This window comes from Nannospalax galili, unplaced genomic scaffold (assembly GCF_000622305.1).
Source record: "Nannospalax galili isolate Female #2095 unplaced genomic scaffold, S.galili_v1.0 scaffold972, whole genome shotgun sequence".
In the NCBI taxonomy this organism is placed as follows: domain Eukaryota; kingdom Metazoa; phylum Chordata; class Mammalia; order Rodentia; family Spalacidae; genus Nannospalax; species Nannospalax galili.
This window is the reverse complement of record NW_008330318.1, coordinates 673,731-691,854: the sequence shown is the minus strand read 5'-3', so window position 1 is coordinate 691,854 and position 18,124 is coordinate 673,731. Positions and strand designations below refer to the sequence as shown.

Genomic DNA, 18,124 nt, shown 5'->3' with positions numbered 1-18,124 from the left:
CAGGTTCTCATGCTTGCTCAGTAAGTACTTTATTGACTGAGTCATCTCTCCAGATCCCAAGAAGAGTTTTATTAACAAATGAGATTTCAAAACCTGATCCAAAGAATCAAGCTTGGCTGCTGTTCAGCTAGGTTCAGTCTTTGGATAGTTTGAGACTGCTTGCCATTATTTCCTTCCATATCCTTTGGAAACCTGGCCTTGACACTCCTCCCACCAAGTGCATAGCCAAAAAGCTACAGTTGTATCAGTTCTGAATACAAGCTTCACAAGGCCTGTCCCCTTGGAAACTTGTTGAGCCACCGTGTGAAGCCCAGGCCAGCATGCTGGCTGAGGTCCACGATTTATTCTATCTTGGCTTTTTTATCCAGCATCTTTGTTGAGTTTTGAGAATGTCATACAATATATTTTGACTGATTTTTAGATCCTCTTTCCCATCTGTATTCCCCTACTATCCCCTGCCTGATTTTAAGCACTCTATGATAGATACATAGATGACAGAAAGAGATAGAGACAGACAGACAGAAAAATAGATATAGATATATATGTACGTGTGTGTATACATTAAGGCCTATAGCACCAAAGTTGTATCCCCCAGATGCCCTTCAATGTGGGCCAATCCACTGGAGCTTGGTCAACCTACCAAGAGTCTCATACTTAAGTGAGACTGACTCTCCCCTTCCCAGCAGCCATCAGTTGTCAATAGTTCCTCAAGTAGATTTGAGGTTTCTTACCCACATCTGTGCTGGGATTTCACCTGGTTTGAACTTGCATAGGACTTGTGCATGCTGTCACTATTGCTGTGAGTTCATGTAAGTAACTGACCAGCTGTCTGGAAGACTCTGTTTCACTGTGGTCCCCCACCACCTCTGGCTCTTGTAATCTTTCTGCCCCCTCTTCTGAAATGATCCCTGAGCCTTGGGAGGTGGAAGTTTGATATGTGTTCTATTCGGGGATAAGCATTCTACAGCCTCTTATTCTCTACCCATTGGCTAGTTTTGAGTTTCAAAGTTAATCATCATCTTCTGCATGAGGAAGCTTCTCTGCTGAAAGTTGAGAGATGCATTAATCTATAAATATAAAAATAAGACATTAGGAGTAAGTTTTAATACTACATCTATTTAGCAGAATAATAGTATTAGGCTCTTCTTTGTGGCCTTTAGTCTGTTTAGTCTCAAGTTCTTAGGCCTGATATCAATGTCAGGTATGGGCTCCATCTCAAGAAGTGGACCTTAAATCCAATTAGAAGATGGTTAGTTACTCCAATATTATTCATGCCACTATTATACCAGGGGGTATACCTTGCCAGGCCAGTTGTTTATGGAGTTCACAGGATTCACAACTGGGTAAGGTTGATGATTAATTTTCTCTTCCAGTGGCATGCATAGCACCTTCCAGCATTGTGAAAGCTAGCTAGTATAGACAAATCTCTTAAGTCAGTACCAGCCTGATTTCTCCTTTTTTTTTAATTGCTTTTATATGTAGTGTCTTCAGCAATAGGATCTTACCATAAAGTTATGTTGTGTAACCAAGAGCAATGGCCAGTATTGTTTGAAGGTCTATGGAACCCTTAGTGGTAGGTTTCCACATGGCTCTTTAAAGGCCTTTAAAACTTTAAAAATAAAAGCTCTCCAGGCATCATAATGTTGCACACCTGCATTTCTTACTGCAGCTGAGAACTGTGTCTGAAACACAGTCCTTATCCTCTGTTCTATACCTTCATTTCATCTCCCTTGGGAAACAGTCAGTGACTTTCTTCTTTCCCACTTTTGGCCAAATTATACAAATACATAGAAGCATGAAAACTAGCACTGAAATTAGCACTTTCATTGTCTTCTTAGTTCCTATTGTTCCTACTTCTTAGCATCAACAATCATTCAATCAAAATGTCTAAAGTCTTTCATTCATTCCAAAGGATCTGATATGGTGCCCCACACAAAATAAGCCCCCAGTGTTTTCTTCTACAAAAATAAACTAGGGATTTCATGAAAGGAAGAAATGAGGCAAAATACTTTGTTCTGGGTCATTAGAACAACTGGGTTGGTGTCAGATATGAAGAATGTTAAATGTCACATCTCAGGCAATATGGTACCACTGAATGTTTCTGCACTATTAATTAGAGTCTTCTGGACTAGCATGTAGGATGCAAAATACGTGAGGACTAAAACTACAATTTCACTGATGGCCTATTGCAAAATGCTAATCATGCTAATAGGGAAGAGTAATCACAGAGATGGAAGAGCCAGATGCACACAACAAAGCTAAGAAGACACTGGGGTGTTGACTCTGGGGAGATAAAGCAAGTCTGTGTTCATATGCCAAGTGATAAAAATGATGAGATTTTTTTAAATGTAATTGTGGTAATTTTCTTACTGACATAAGACCTTCCATCATCTGATTTAAATTGAGATATTTCTCAGAGAAGAAACATTAAGATAAAAGGATTTCATACTCTTGGGATTTAGATTCAAAAAGAATGTTCTAAAACAGTAAAGACTCTGGAAGAATACTTGCAGAAAGCCATTAAACCCTTTTCTTCATGCAAGCTCTGGCATCAAGTCGGTAAGAGTATCTTGAAAGCTTGTTGGGAGATTCAAGCAGAGAAGTAGCTGTGTTCTACACTCTTGACTGGAAACAGTTCCCCCTTATTGGTGAACATCATCTTCTTCAGCCAAGGCCATAGCTTTGGGAGGGATGCTCATGGAGCAGTGACAGAGGAAGGGGATAACAACCTAGAAAGTCGGGTGAACTAAATCCAGGGTGAACCTGGAGATTAAAGGGGTATCACAGCTTGTGGCAGATGCCACAAGACAGCAGTGCCTGAACAAAGAAAGTCTAACTCCTGGAGTCATTTATACCAAGAGCAAGCCAGACCTGTCCTCTCAACAGTCCCGTCTCATGTCTCTCAAAACTGTTCCTCCAACCAAGGGTGCACTCTATTCATTTAATAGTACATCAGTCATGATATTGGAAAGGAATGAGGAACTTTGTCTAATCAGGGAAGAGTTTACCTTTTCTGATCCCAGCTGACCCAGGACAATATATAATACCACAAACAGATGTTATCAACCTGAGTCCACATTTTGCTTTACAACATATACTGTGGATAATTTGTTGCTTTCAACATGCTTCCAAGGTTGCTGCTTTCAGTGATGATACACACACACATACACACACACACACACACACACGCACACATGCACGCACACACACACGCATGCACGCACACACTTTATTCCAGACCAAGGGCAAAGAAGCTTCATGAGGGGAAAATGGAGAACATAGTTTAATACTAAAGCTATATACTTAGCTTAGCTTGTAGAAGTCCATTACTATAGGAGTTCAAGGCCTCATAAGTTATGATTGTTTTTATTGTTTCCCTAAAGGTTAGATAAATGTAAATAAGCTGATTACATAATAGGACAGCAGATTGAATACATAGTGATAATTGATTTTGAAATTTATGAGATAAAATTCCCATTTTTAACAGAAGAAAAGTCAATCCCACAAAAGTCAGATGACCCTCAGATCTAAGAGTTTCTTGAATTGCATAAAGAGCAGCAAGAAGGATAAATCCATATACAAAGAAGACTAGACTCTGACCCTGTCCCCCTGGTTAGAAGCTAAGAATAAACAAAGGTGAAGAAAACTGTGATCTAGATCTACCCTATCAACTTGGTACCCGAGAATCAAATCAGAGTCAGTGTGGACCTCTCTAACAATGCCTCTGGCTAATAAAGGTTAAGAAATAAACTTTGCCTACATCTGCAAACAGTCTTCAGAAGTTACTTGAAAAAGACAACCGGGGACTGAATGGACTTGAACTATTGTCAAAACTCAAAATATGAATCAGTCAACTAAGGGTTTTATAATTGTAGGAATTTCAGTCTCTGACAAACAACATAAACACCAGAGAGCAGATACATTCTCTCCCTCACCACATGCCTCTCCATCCTGTCAAAACTATACAAAGGAACAAGACTATTATCCTCAAGCGAAAAAGGTAGACTCCAGAACTGGCATAATTTTTAACCTAGAGTGACTTAAAAGACATTAAGTCCAAGTTTATCTACAAATAACTAGATTCACTTTTGTATTATCAGAGGTGATTTTAGCCAATATTCTTCAGTACAGAAGAGTCCAAAGATTTCTAGTGCATTCTCATAACTGAAGTCTGGAGGAGTCAGAAAATATACAATAGTTACTGAAGTTAATCTATCATTAGGGTAAACTCAACAACAGTCATTCTCAGGGGTGGCATAGTTATCAAGAACTGGAGAAGGCTGAGGTGGGTCTCAGGGGACATGATGTACCGGCACTTCCTGGATAGAAGCCAGAGAAATCAATAGTCACCAATGCACAGGAATCCCCTAAAACAAAGGTTTATGCTGCCCCAAATGTAAGCAATCCCAACATTGAGTAAGTTAGACGCCTCATCACTTTTAGGATCTTGGAAGCCTTTAAAACTTGTCCTCTCTGTTTGAATTACTAATATGATAAATGTCCATTATTTTCAGAAAGGCTGAAATAAGCTTCCAGATCTGCTGTGAAGATGGGGATACATTAAAGGGCTCATGGTGATAATACTATTGAACTTAGTTTTAGTTGTAGTTAAGAGCAAGGAAAATACAGCTAACCATTAGCTCCTCTGCTTTGAATTCTGCATCATGGGAATTAGAGAAACCAGAGGAAAAGCAGAAAAAGGGGAAAGCAAGAAGTATGAAGAGAAATAAGTTCATTCTTTAAAAGATTTTTTAATTTTTATTTTATGTGTATGTGCTTACCTGTAGGTAGGTGCACAATGTTCATGTCCAGTGCCCACTGAGGTCACAAGAGGGCATTGGACCCCTGAAGTTACTGGTGATTGTAAGTTGCATTTGGGTACTGGGAACTGAACCTAGGTCTTCTGCAAGAATAGCAAGTGCTCTTAACTGCGGAGCCATTTTTCCAGTCCCCAAGAAGTTCAATTTTATAATTTATGCCACATTGATTAGCAAATTACTAGGTAATTTAGTAATATTAACTTCAAAAATTACAAAACATACGTTATAAAATGGTCATTAAATCATCTCAAAAAACATTTTAACTTCAAAATGAAAGAAAAGTTACAAGTGATTTAGGTGTGGCTGTGCAATGCCACATTACAGTGATCCCTGAATAAGAACAGCCTGACTCAGCATACATTTAAGCCAAAAGTGAGGCCCAAAGTCTCCTGAGAACTTGTTCTTCGTGTTCTAAAACAAAGGTCTTGCTCCCCCTTTACTGAAACTGTACATTCAGCATGAAATGGGGAAGGAAAAGCAGAATTTGTCTTATCAGAGGATTTCCTTTTCTGACCTCTACTGACCTGGAACCACACACACAAACAGACACTATCAGTCTACTCCCACCTGCTCTCTGCAACACAAATGGAACAATCCATTGCTTTCAAGGAATATTCACTGCTTGCAGTACTTGATAGTCACACCACACACACACACATACACACACACACACACACATGTGTATGTTATTCTGGGTTAAGGGACACACACACACACACACACACACACACACACGTGTGTATGTTATTCTGGGTTAAGGGCAGGAAGGAGCATGAGGAATTAATGTTATATATTTAGGCTCCAAGAGGAGCCAGTGCTGGTAGTTTGTGTCAACTTGACACAATTACCTGGGAAGAAGGAACCTCAATTAGGGAATTTTCTTCATCAGACTGGTCTGTGGTCATGTGTTTGGGGCATTTTCTTAATTGTTAATTGATGTAAGAGGGGCTCAACCTCCTGTGGACAGCTCTATCCCTGGGTAGTGGAACCTGGCCCATTTAAGAAAAGTAGCTGAAAAGTCAAGGGAAGCAAGCCAGTACTCAGCTTTTGTCTGTGGTTCTACCTCAAGGCTCCTGCTTTGCTTGAGTTCCTGCCTTGGCTTCCCTCAATGATTGACTGTGATCAGAATATTTAAGGCAAATAAACCCTTCCCTTCCAGAACTGCTTTCAGTCCAGGTTTTATCACAGCAACAGAAAACCAAACTAAGAGACAAAGGCCTAATAAGCTTGTTCATGTTACAAACAAGCTGATATACTGTTTAATGATCTCAAAACGTAAGATTAACTTTGACTACAAGCTTAGGTAAAAGTCATTCCCATATTTAGGTAATTTCTTTCTTAAGGGTTGTATCACTAAATTTTCCCCTTCTGGCCCTCTGGGAGACTGACCCTCAGTCATGGGGTCTCCCGGCTCTGACACTGGCTAATAAAACTGAACTAACAGTTCTACTTGAATTTTGTATACTTTATATGACATTTGGGAGGGGGTGACTTACAAAGAAACAGCTTCTCATAACCCACGCGCCATTGAAGCCTGTCCATAGTCTCCATCAGCTTTCATGCACCACGCCCACGTGCCGTCTCACCCCACAGTCTGAGCACTCATCTCACCCTGCAGAGCCTGCGAGACAGGCAGGGAGTCCAAGCCTTTCACCCAGCTATTCTCACCCCCGCTGTTCGCAACTCCTCGGCCACACACCTCATTCCCTGAGTTCCAATATGGCCTCGGCTCCACACCTTTTCCCAGGGTGCCCCGCGTCACCCATGCTTGCACCTGTCACCCACACTTTTCAGAGGAATGAGTAATTTTCCAGCTACAAGTGTAAATTTCAATTAATCATCCAGTAAAATAAATCATCAGTCTCAAGTGTGTGTGTGTGTGCGTGTGTGTGTGTGTGTGTGTGTGTGTATCAATATGCAACTGATGTGATGGAAATAATTAAAACTTTCCTATATATTTATTGAAATCCTTTAATTTTTCGTTTTACTGATAACTAATGATTTGCACCCTTCATGCTTTCTGTGGACCTGTGTATAATACTTTGTTAAATATCTATTCAAGTACTTTGACCAATTTTTGAAATTTTGATTACATATATTTCGAGTACTGAGATGAAAGTTGCTTGTAGATTCTGGGTACAAATCCTTTATCTCATAAACATATTATAAAATAGTCCCCATTTATGGTTTGTCTTGTTTATTGTTTTTTATGTGTGATGTTGTGGACACAGTCAAGTGCTTTGCTCATGCTAGGCAACTGTTTTATCACCAAGACACATAAGCTTTTTCAATTTATTAACTTTGCCTTTCAGGGAGTAGAAGCTTTTAACTGATTAATTCAGCTTTTTCGTGATTAGTGACTTGTAGTGACTTAAGAAATCTTTTCTTCCTTCAAGGTCCCAGAGATAATTTCATATCTCTGTCTTCTAGAAGGTTTATGTACTTTAGAATGGCTAAAAGTAAAGGCTGACAACATCGTCCTTGCAAGGATATAAACATAGCTCACATAAACTGTTAGGTATAAAACATATGAACACTTTGGAAAACTATTTGGTAGGCTGTTACTGTGAACTGTCAAAATATCCACCTACTCTATGACCCAGCAATTCTACTCAGTATTTACCCAAGAGAAATGACTAAATGGCCCCCCAAAAGTAGACAAAAATGTTTATAGGGGCAAGGAGATGATTCAGTAGGTAAAAGCCCTGAAAAAGCAGGCACATATCATACCCACTCCTATTTCACGCTGAACATATAGTCAGCTCATCATATCAGTTTACAAAAGAGACTGGAAAATGTAGCCTAATTCTGTGCTAAGAAAGAATGGTTTGGTAGCTATCTCTTCGGTTGCCTGTTACTTTGGCAACCATGTTTTTGCATGTATCTTTCCTTTCACATTCATTGTTTCTCAATGTAAAATAAAAGGAGCATTATTCACCCTTTTCTGGAAGAGGCACTTCAAAATTCCATCCAGTCTGTCTTGGGTGGGGCTCTGTCCTCTCACTTGGGTCCAGATGTAGCTCCTAGTTGTCTGGTGACTTGTCACCTGAAGGCAAGGAACATTCTTCCCTTTGTGTCTCTCCTCCCTGTACTGGAATAAACAGTGGAGCAGGGACAGATAACCATAACCCAAACTTCCACTCAGAAAAGGCAAGAATGAAAAGCATTCAGTCACTGGTACAAAACGCAGATGGAAACTAACCAGACAGGGACCTCAAAGTTTGGTCTTGGCAGCAGAAGTTTTTTTATTGCATCTATTCCTGCTCTCTGGAAGGACCATCATCTGTTATTCTTCTTGACCATATCTGAAGATGGTTTGGGGGATGTATTCCTCTGGGGGAATCTATGTAGCCTACAGTTCAGTTTGTAGACCCTTAGATCCATGGTCGTCAGAGTAATATGTTTACAGACTCTTCGGCAAGTGACTTTCTTCAATTTTAGTAAGCTCTCACTTTATTTACTTCCCATGTGTCTGTAAATACAACCCAAGGTTTTGTCTGGATCTTCTACCCCGTACTTCACTTCCTGCTTTCTTGTTTACCCTCTTGACATGTTCTCATTGTAATGAGAGCTATCTAAATAATTTGGCTTGGAGAGAAGACACCAGAGTACGTTTCCCCCATTGCAATCCAGAATCAGTTAGCTTTTCAGATGGTGGTTTGTGATCTTTGGGCTTGCCCTTTAAAATCACTGCCATTGTATTAGGGCCCATGCATGAGTGCCTCTACCCACTGAGCCATTTTTCTGACTCCCACCTTGCATTTTGAGACTGTATCTAAATAATTTGGCTTGGAGAGAAGACACCAGAGTACGTTTCCCCCATTGCAATCCAGAATCAGTTAGCTTTTCAGATGGTGGTTTGTGATCTTTGGGCTTGCCCTTTAAAATCACTGCCATCGTATTAGGGCCCATGCATGAGTACCTCTACCCACTGAGCCATTTTTCTGACTCCCACCTTGCATTTTGAGACTAGCCTGGAATTTGCCAGTATGCCCCAGAGGCCTACATGTTTCAGCATCCCCAGCACTGGAATTACAGCACTCACTACTTAAAAGGTTTGGGTTTTTTGTTTGTTTTGTTTGTGTGTGTGCATGCGTGTGTGTTTGATTCATTTATTTTTGTTTGATGTATATGAGTGTTTTGCCTGCATGTATGTGGGTATATCCATGTTGTGCAATCCCTATGGAGTTCAGAAATGGCATCAGATCCCCTGGAACTGGAATTACAGGCAGTTGTTTGCAGTCATGTGGGTACTGGGAACCAAACCCTGGTCCTTTGCAAGGGAAGCCCGTGATCTTAACCGTTGAGCCATCGCTCCAGCCCCATCTTTTCTAAGATAGGTTCTGGGGATCAAGAGCAGGTTCTCTCTTGCCTTTAAGAGAGATGTGCCCCAACCACACTGCTATCTTCTGGCTGGCTAAAATCTCAAGATGGTGACCAAGACTTGGCCACGCATGTTGTGTCCCAGACTGCCTGTTTCCTCCAAGGGGTGGGACCTGCTGCGGAGAATTGACTGCGGAGGAGCTTCTGGGAGCCATCTTGTGACGGAAGTGGCAACAGCTGAAGTGAAGAAAAAGATGGCCCCAGCATCTCACCCAAGGGCGGGGGGGGCTTTACCGACCTGGGGCGAGACTGCAGGCCCAAGATGCATAGATGAAAGTTAATGGAGACTGTGGAACCGCAGGAAGAGCTACACAGAGCTGGGTGCGGGGCGTGCTGTTTCTATATAAGTCCCTCCATTTACCCCCTCCCGACCCAAGGGCATAAACCATAATAAATTCACATAAAAAGATGTTATATGGTTTGTCTGATCACTCAAAAGACCCGAGGGAACTCAGCAACACATGTAGACAAGGTTCTGGTACATGGATGAGTCACAAGGTGGTGGAAGCCTGAGTCCATGAATCACCACATAAAGAGACCTGTTAAACTCCTGAAGCATCACTCACCATACCACAAAAGGGAGAAATATTCTTCTTCAATAAGTCATTATCTAAGCCTGTGTTTATAACAATTATGCTACTACCAGAGAAATTTAGCTAATGTGTCAATTATCTTCTATATATTTTAAAATGGCAAAAATTGTATAATGTACTTTAGATTTTTTTTCAAATACCGATATTTTAAGTTTTAAATAAATGTTTTCCAGTTATTTTGAAAAAAACTATATTTTAAAATGTAAATTAATTTTACTGATACATAAAACTATAAAAAATTATATATGATAATAGCATATGGCGCAATGTTTTGACACATACAATGTTTAAATCAGGTTACACATACCTATCTCCTGAAACACTTATGATTTCTTTGTGTTAAACCAGTCAACTTCTTTCTTCTGGATTCCTGAAATACAAGGTATTATTTATGGCCAATTTACTGCACACCAGAACTTCCTGCTCCTAACTATAACTTAGTACTCGTTGATCAGGTCAAGTCCTGTCTACATTACAGATAAAGAATTATTACCATGTTTATGTAGGATTTAGCAAAACACAGAAAGAAGCAGAGAATAAAACTGTTTTTGCAAATGTGGTACTTAGACATCTTTACAGTGCTGCAATTAAAATGCTAATATATTTCAAAGACATTAAAATCTCCATTCCAAATGTAATTACTTAATGCTTGTCTTTTGTAGGAAGTGGTAAATTTCTCCAGAGGAGAGACAGGTTAACTTCTAGGGCATAAGTTATACCTGACTCAAATCGAATACACATCTATCAAATATTTAAAGAAAAAATAAGATTATTAATAATTTACTGAATCAAGGTATTAAAATTTTTGTTACTTCAACTTTTTACAAAAAAGTAAAATAATATATATGCTAATATATATGCTAATATTTAATATATATGCTATATATTTGGGGCCAGTAAGCTAGCTCAGCAGGTAAAAGTGATTGCCACAAAATGTGAAAAACTGAGTTCAAGTCCCAGATCAAATGGCAGAAGAAGAGAACCAACTCCTGAATGTTTTCCTCTGACCTATATATGTACACCATGGTACAAGTGTGCCTGCACTCTCACATACACACATACATCATATCATATACACGTCACACACACACATGCACAATAATAATAATAATAAGATTAATTTTTGTAGTTGTATTCCTTCTCACTTGTCCTCAATGCTGTCTTCCTCTTATCAACAAAATTTTCTGAATACAATGAAATCTTAAAAATTTTATCTAACTCGATGGACACACCAGTACTTAACTCCAAAATACATCTGGATTTCAATGTTTAGCTTGAATATTCCATACCCAGACATCTGATATTTTATACAATGAGCTATAAATAAACCTCTGGTAAAATACTATGAAACAGAACTTCTTCTAACTTCAGACATCAAACTTAAACTTTCCTTTTATCGCCTTGAATTTAACAGTGAGAACTGTCTGCATTGCTAAGGACTGTATTTGGTCCACTGTGGGGAAAAAAACATCAATAGCTTGGTTGTTAACTCCCAGTCGTTTTTAGGGAATGGCAGCACAAGATTTATTCACAGACTAGAAATAGGCTTGGTGTGTTTTGCTTAAACAACAGAACAATGGATTAGCACACAGCTTACCCATAATGTCAGCATTAGATAGCAAATCCCTTCAATGCAAATATTTATAACCCAAGCTTTGGAAGGGATGCTTGCCTAAGCTTAAGAAAAGTCATAATTTTAAGAGTGATATTTTCTTTAGCATTAAGGATTCCAATAGAGTACCACTTGACTCCCTGTGTAGAGGCCTAAAAGGATTAGACATTTTGAAAATAGATCAGCAAAACTGAAATAAGCCCACCACAGTTCAATCTGAGTGGAAATTAAAAAGAATCCTAAAACAAATAGTTATTGCTTTCCTGCTTATTACAAAAGTAGTTTGAATAAATATTTGAACCCCAAATATGTTCTTTAAACTTGTACTAAATCTAAGATTGAGAATTAGGTCTTTGGCCTTTATTAACCAATTTTAATGTGTAATGTGTGATGGATCCTCTCACACATTCATTCAAAAACTCCTGGAACACTGAAGCAGCCTCCATGTTTTCTCTCTTTCAGGAGCCTGGATTTTCAGCTAGAGGCATGGACATCCATTGAAGAAAGATACCAACATAATTCTCGTCTCCCTTTCAGCTAGGACCTTACAGTAAACAGAAAGGCTATGTGGTGGCTTCCAAGTTACGCCATGAAAAGGCAGCTGCTATATGTTCTTTACCCTATCTCTGAAGCTACCTACCCATTACTGTTTGGAATGCACACAAAATGAGACCCACATCTTGGAGCTGGCAGAGCAGAAAATTAGAAGCACCATTCATGTCTGAGATTTTATAGACCAGGGCCCCCATACCTGGCCAGATTCCACGCATCTAGACAATGGAAGAGAAAAATTAAAATCCTATATTTCTAAGTCACTACAATTTAATATTGTATATTAATTGTAATATAACTCAATCTTAATGATATAAGTGTAAATTTTAATGTATTAAATAAATATTAACATAAATGCAAATAAGAGAAAGAGATTTTACAATCTGCCTTAAATTGAGCAATGTATATGTAAGGAGCACCAGTCTGGATTATGACAGCTTTTTCCTACTTGGTGTGTGTGTGTGTGTGTGTGTGTGTGTTGCTACTGTTGGTGTGTCTATTTGTTAATGTGGGTGTGAGCATGTATGCATGCCTGAGCGTGCATGTGTATGGGTGTGCATGTGTGGAAGCCACAGGCTGACCCCGAGTATTTTTCCTCAGTTGTTCTCCACCTTTATTTGTTCTCTCACTGAACCAGAAGCTCATCGGCTCAGGATTAAGCCAGGCTGGCCAAAGAGTTCCAGGGTCCTGCCTATCTTTGCCTATCTCAGCCCTGGGATTACAAGGGTGTATACCCCATACCCAGCTTTTTATCTAGGTTCTAGAGAGTCAAACTCAAGTCCTCATACTTCCATAGCATACACATTTACCATTTACTGAATGAACCATCTTACCCTCCACTTATGTTTTAAAACAACTCCCTTCCTCTGGTAACAATCAGCATTTTCCTTCCCCCAAGTCATGAGATCAATTATATTCCATTTCTGAGCCAATTTTAGTTATTTGGGAATGAGAGCAGAGGTGGGACTATAATTAAGCCAGTCAACAGCTCTTGTAATTTACTAAGGGATGGACATACGAATTCTGGAAATGAGCACGTGAATTCAGAATTCCACTGTACTAATTACCTGCTGCTCCAATATGTTGCATGAAACAATTCACTAGCTCAACAGCAAACACCTGCATAGTTCTGTAGCTCAGCTGGACCTACCTAGCTGTAGGCTGAGGATGAACACTTGCCTACTCCATATGCCTTTCATCTCTCTTGGACCATCAAATAATATTGATGAAGTTCTTCTCAAGATGTGACAAGACATAAGAACTCAAGCTAAAACACAGAATCACATTTATATTATGTTCATTAAATACCATTGGGTTGTGATAAAACTATATCTACTATAATAAGTTATAGGGAATTGAGTTAGAGGGAATGGAGATATGGAAATAGGAATTCAACTGATTTTGCAAATATTGTGTGTTTTCAGTATTTTTTGGGACATGTACCAGAATATTCTAAGTCTGGGGCTGTAATATATCAACCTTTCTGTAGGACAGAATGAGATGATACATAAAGACAAGGAAGTGATTTACAGGTGGACATATTAAGTATATTTACTCCTTTACTTTAAAAGTAGGACCCTATCAGAAAAAAATAAAATGCCACATATAATAGTACCATTAGCAAATATTGTAGGGATTCAGAAAATCAGGAAAAGGATTTGTGGGAGTTGGGCTTTAATGGTAACAGAGATGATTTTTCACTATCATACATGTGAAAGCAGTTTTCAGGGAAAAAAATTATGTGTTCTCTCTAGCACACATTGGCTTAGTTACACATCTCTTCTTGCTTTTTGTCATGGAAGATAGGAAATAAAACTACCTATTTTCCTTAAGCCCATTGTCATTAAAGATTATATATAAACAAAAATCTGCTATTGACTCTTAGGAAAGCTCTTCCTTCCTGGCAGAAGTGAAAGATGTGGCTTGCTCTAATGTTTTTTTCACTATCTTCCATTCCTGTTTTCTTTCCTGGAATAAAGTATGTTGCCCAACCCAAGAGGAAAGCAGAGCTCGTAGTCTTGACAACAATGACAACTGTCAGCAGTTGGCTTTGCTGATCTTGTTCAGAGAAACAAATAAACCCTTACTTGATTCTGATACTGTTAATTAGGCTTTCTGTTCCTTGTTATCTCAAAGAATTCCTAGCTGTTCTGAGCCCAAATTCAAGATAATGTCTACTTTAGACCAAGACTATTATAGAAATAATCATTGTTCATAACACATTTTTTGCACCCATCACTGACTAATTTTTTGGAGGGGAGAGGCCTAATATTTATGTGTGTGTCTGTGTGTCTGTGTCTGTGTGCGTGTATATGTATGTGTGTCTGTGTCTCTGTTTCTCTGTGTGGGTGTGTGCATGTACATAAGCCATGACATATGATGGATATCAGAAGTCAGCCTTGAGTGTCAGTCTTCACCTTTTATGCTGTGTGAGGAAAGGTCTCTTTTACAGTCTCCACTGTGTGCACCAAGTTACCTGAATTCTCCAGTATCTGCCTCCCATCTTGCCATAGAAAGACTGCAGGCTCGTATTACCATGTCTGGCTTTTATGTGGGTTCTGGGGATTTGAACTCAGGTCTTTATACTTGTGCAGCAAACACTTTACTCACAGAGCCATCTTCCCAGTCTGAGTTACTAGTCTTGGAAGAACTGTAGGTAAAGATAACCATTCAATAAATAAATGATATTTTTATCAAAAAGACAACAAACTGGAAATCATCTTGCACTTGTATAAATGTTAAATTGCTATTAGGAGAAGGGCACAAAGTCATCACAAGTGTTTAATGGGGATATCATTTAAAACATCTACAACCATAATAGCCAAGGATTCTAGCCAGGATGAAATAAGTGGTACCAGAATAGCTCTTAAAAGAAAACTGGACAAAATATAAATAGTATCTATTTTTAAAACCTGGAACGTGGACTACACCAAAGTGCAGTTTTTTAATAGAAAGGAAAACAAATGGGATGAGGCCTACAATTGCCCTCATTCAATGCCTTGGGTATTTTCAGACCATGGTCTGCACAAAGAAAGGCAAAGCTGCAGTTAGGAGAAAAAGATTGAGCTTTGAGATTGTGATGTGGCTAGAATTTGTAATAAGCAGTGCTAGAAAGGAAGAACTATACAAAGGAAGTGCTTCAAAACATTCTGAAAGCTTTCAGCTGAATGTTAAGCTGAGCACATGTAGGGTGAGACTCTACAAGGATGGGCAAAAAAAAAAAAAACTTATCTAACAGGAAGAGAACAACTACTGGGGAACGATAAATGGGACACCTACTAAAACTTACAGGAACATGAGTCACTTGAGTTTTATTCAACTAGAATATAAAATCTTTATTGAGCATCTCTTATATGTACTACAGAGCCCAGAAGGCCACCTTTTAAGGGTAGGACAACACAACAAGTATAAACCTTCACAAACTCAGTTTACAAGCAAGTCTTGAGAGAATTAAGCTGATCACTGAGAGTAACAGCCTCTCAAAATCAAGTCCAACCTTCTCTAAAACTTCATATACTACGTGTATAAATCTCATACTGCTGCTATAACAAACTGACACACATTTAGGGGCCTAAAACAACACTCATTTATAATCTCATGGATCTGTAGGTAAGAAATTCAGTACAGTGCAGTTCAACTGAATCCTCTGTTTAGAATCTCAATAAGGCTAAAATTAAGATTTCAGTAGGATGTTGGAATGAGCTTCCCAAGTTATTCAAGTTGCTGGCTGAATTTAGTTCCTTGCAGTTTAGAACTAAGATCTACTTTCCTTTCTGGCTCCTAGAAATGGTTACTTATATCTCTCCAATTCTCCCAGTTGCATCTCTCTGTCTTTAGTTAGAAAACATTTCTGTTTTTAAGGGTTTATACAATTACACTGGGCTCTCTCCAATTGCCCAGGAAAAGCTACCTATCCTAAAATCCATCATTTTATCTATGAAAGTGCCTTTTGCTATATTAGAAAGACAGTGTCTTAGTTTCTTTGCCTATTGCGGTGATAAAATATACTGCCAGAAGCAACTCAGAGGAGAAAGAATTCATTTCAACTCACAGTTCAAGGGCACAGTCTATTATGGCAGGGAAGTCAAGGTAGCATGAGCTTGAAGCGCCAGGTCCTAGCACATCCACCATCAGAGAATGATAAACACTAGTACTCAGGTAGCTTTCTGCATTTTATACAGTCTAAAACCCACACCCAGGGAATGGTCTTGCCCACAGTCAAGATAGGTCCTCTCACATCACTTAACCTAATCCAGATAATCTCTAACAGACATTCCAGAAACTAACCTTAATTTAGATACTCCCTAACAGGTATGCCCAGAGGCTTAACACTCAAGGGATTCTATAAGGTTGAAAATCAGTACTAACCATCACCCATAGACTTATGGCTAGGAATGACGCTTAGTTACAGAGTGCTTGGCTAGTGTTCAAGGGCCTCAGTTGGTGGTTTAAATGAGAAATGTCCCACAAAAACTCAAATATTGGAACACTGGTGGAAGTATGTCACTCAGGGTAAGCTTTGAGAATTCATAACCTTGCCCCATTTGTAGTTTGCTCTCTGCTTCATGTTTGCTATTGAAGATGTGAGCTCTCAGCTTTTGGCTCCTGCTTCCATGCCTACCTGTTGCCATGCCTCCCTACCATGATGAATTCTCATCCCTCTGGAACTGTAAGCCAAAATAAACTCATTCTTCCATAAGTTGCTTTTTGGTGATGGTGTTTTATCACAGCAACAGAAAAGTAACTAATACAGAAGTTGGTACCAGGAGTGGGGTGCCGCTGTGAAGAACCTGAGCATGTTGCTTTTTGAAGGAACGTGAAAGACTTTGGAACTTTGGACTAGAAAAGCACTTAATGTTATGAGCAGAGCTTAAAGAGCCATTCTAGTAGGAGCCTGGAAGACAGTAGTATTGAGTGTAGTTTGGACTCACTCAATACTAGGGGCCCAGCTCTGGCTCATGAAGTTTCAAAGAGTAACAAAATGTCTAAGGAAACTGGGCTAGAGGCCATTCAGGTGGTATTTTGGCAAAGAATCTGGCTACTTTCTGCCTTTGTCCTTGCAGCTTGCCTGAGGTTAAATTTAAAAGTAATGCACTAATTTCTTTGGCAAAGGAAATTTCAAGACAACATAATACTGAATCTGTGGCTTGGTTATTATTGATAATGCTTACACAAGACTACAATGAAAAAGAGCAAGTGGGACAGAAAAATATACAAAATGTACAGTTTGTGGAGAAAAAGACTGCCAGGGCCTTAATTATGCAGCCAAGGCATGTGCTGGAAGAGAGGCTGTAATTGTTAAGGATATTAATGCCATTAAGAAGAGGCCTCATCCCTTGCCCTCCAAGGTCAACTAAGTTCCAGGGGACTATGGAACATCTCTCAAAATTTCCTGTAACTGTGGTGAGTCAGCTGCCCTCTTGTTCAAGGAGGACATGGAGACCCCACAAGATGGACTTGAACCAGTGTCCAGTCTACAAAAGAGAAGGGTCAATTCAGAGGAAACATTTCATTCATGCTTCCAAGTGAAACCAAATGATCGAGCAGGACCTTTGACTTATCTTCACATAGATGGAACTGGTAAAAGAAAGAAGCCAGGAGCTCCTCCCAAGCCCATGTGAACCCTGAGGAACAGATCAAATGATCTTAAGTGTAAAAAATAAATTATTTATTTGAGCCAACTGTATGGTCTTAAACACCCAAAAGGAAAGTATAACCAAAGAGTAAAGTCATCAGTATATTTCTTTAAGAGTTCAAGGGATTATACTTCCCAGACATTAGGCTTAAGTCTATAGAAAAAGTTATTTAGATAATTTAGTTCTCATTGATGATTTTGTTCCTAACCAGGACAGAAAGTACTGCTCAGATGTAAGGCTTCAAATCTTGGTCTCCAATACTGTAGTGCCCACCTGTAGCTAAGGGAGACAACCAGCTACTGTTCTAAAATGATGGATAAATTTATTTTCTCCCCCTATCTAGAGGCCTTTGAGAGGGAACTGGCACTAATTCTAACCACCCCAACAGCTATCAAAATGCCCAAAGCAAATCCTGAATCCATCACTCTAGAGTCCAGCCTTGGCAGACAAAAGAAAAATGAGGAGGAACCCAATAGAGGGATGCTTTTGGAAGCCCTTGTCAAGAAATTCCAATGGACTCTCATATGA

At 39.2% G+C, this 18,124-nt stretch overlaps 1 protein-coding gene across 1 annotated transcript in view; it reads right to left on the bottom strand.

The window, feature by feature from the left end:
• LOC115072305 (WAS/WASL-interacting protein family member 1-like) overlaps positions 1-18,124 on the bottom strand; it is a 39,937-nt gene that overhangs the window by 15,392 nt on the left and 6,421 nt on the right. The window contains exons 3-4 of the mRNA XM_029569049.1: positions 10,104-10,166; positions 7,759-7,911 (exon numbers count right to left, since the gene is read on the bottom strand). Of these exons, the coding sequence (XP_029424909.1) occupies positions 10,104-10,166 (63 nt within the window). The 3' untranslated portion in view covers positions 7,759-7,911. The remainder of the gene's footprint in view (positions 1-7,758; positions 7,912-10,103; positions 10,167-18,124) is intronic.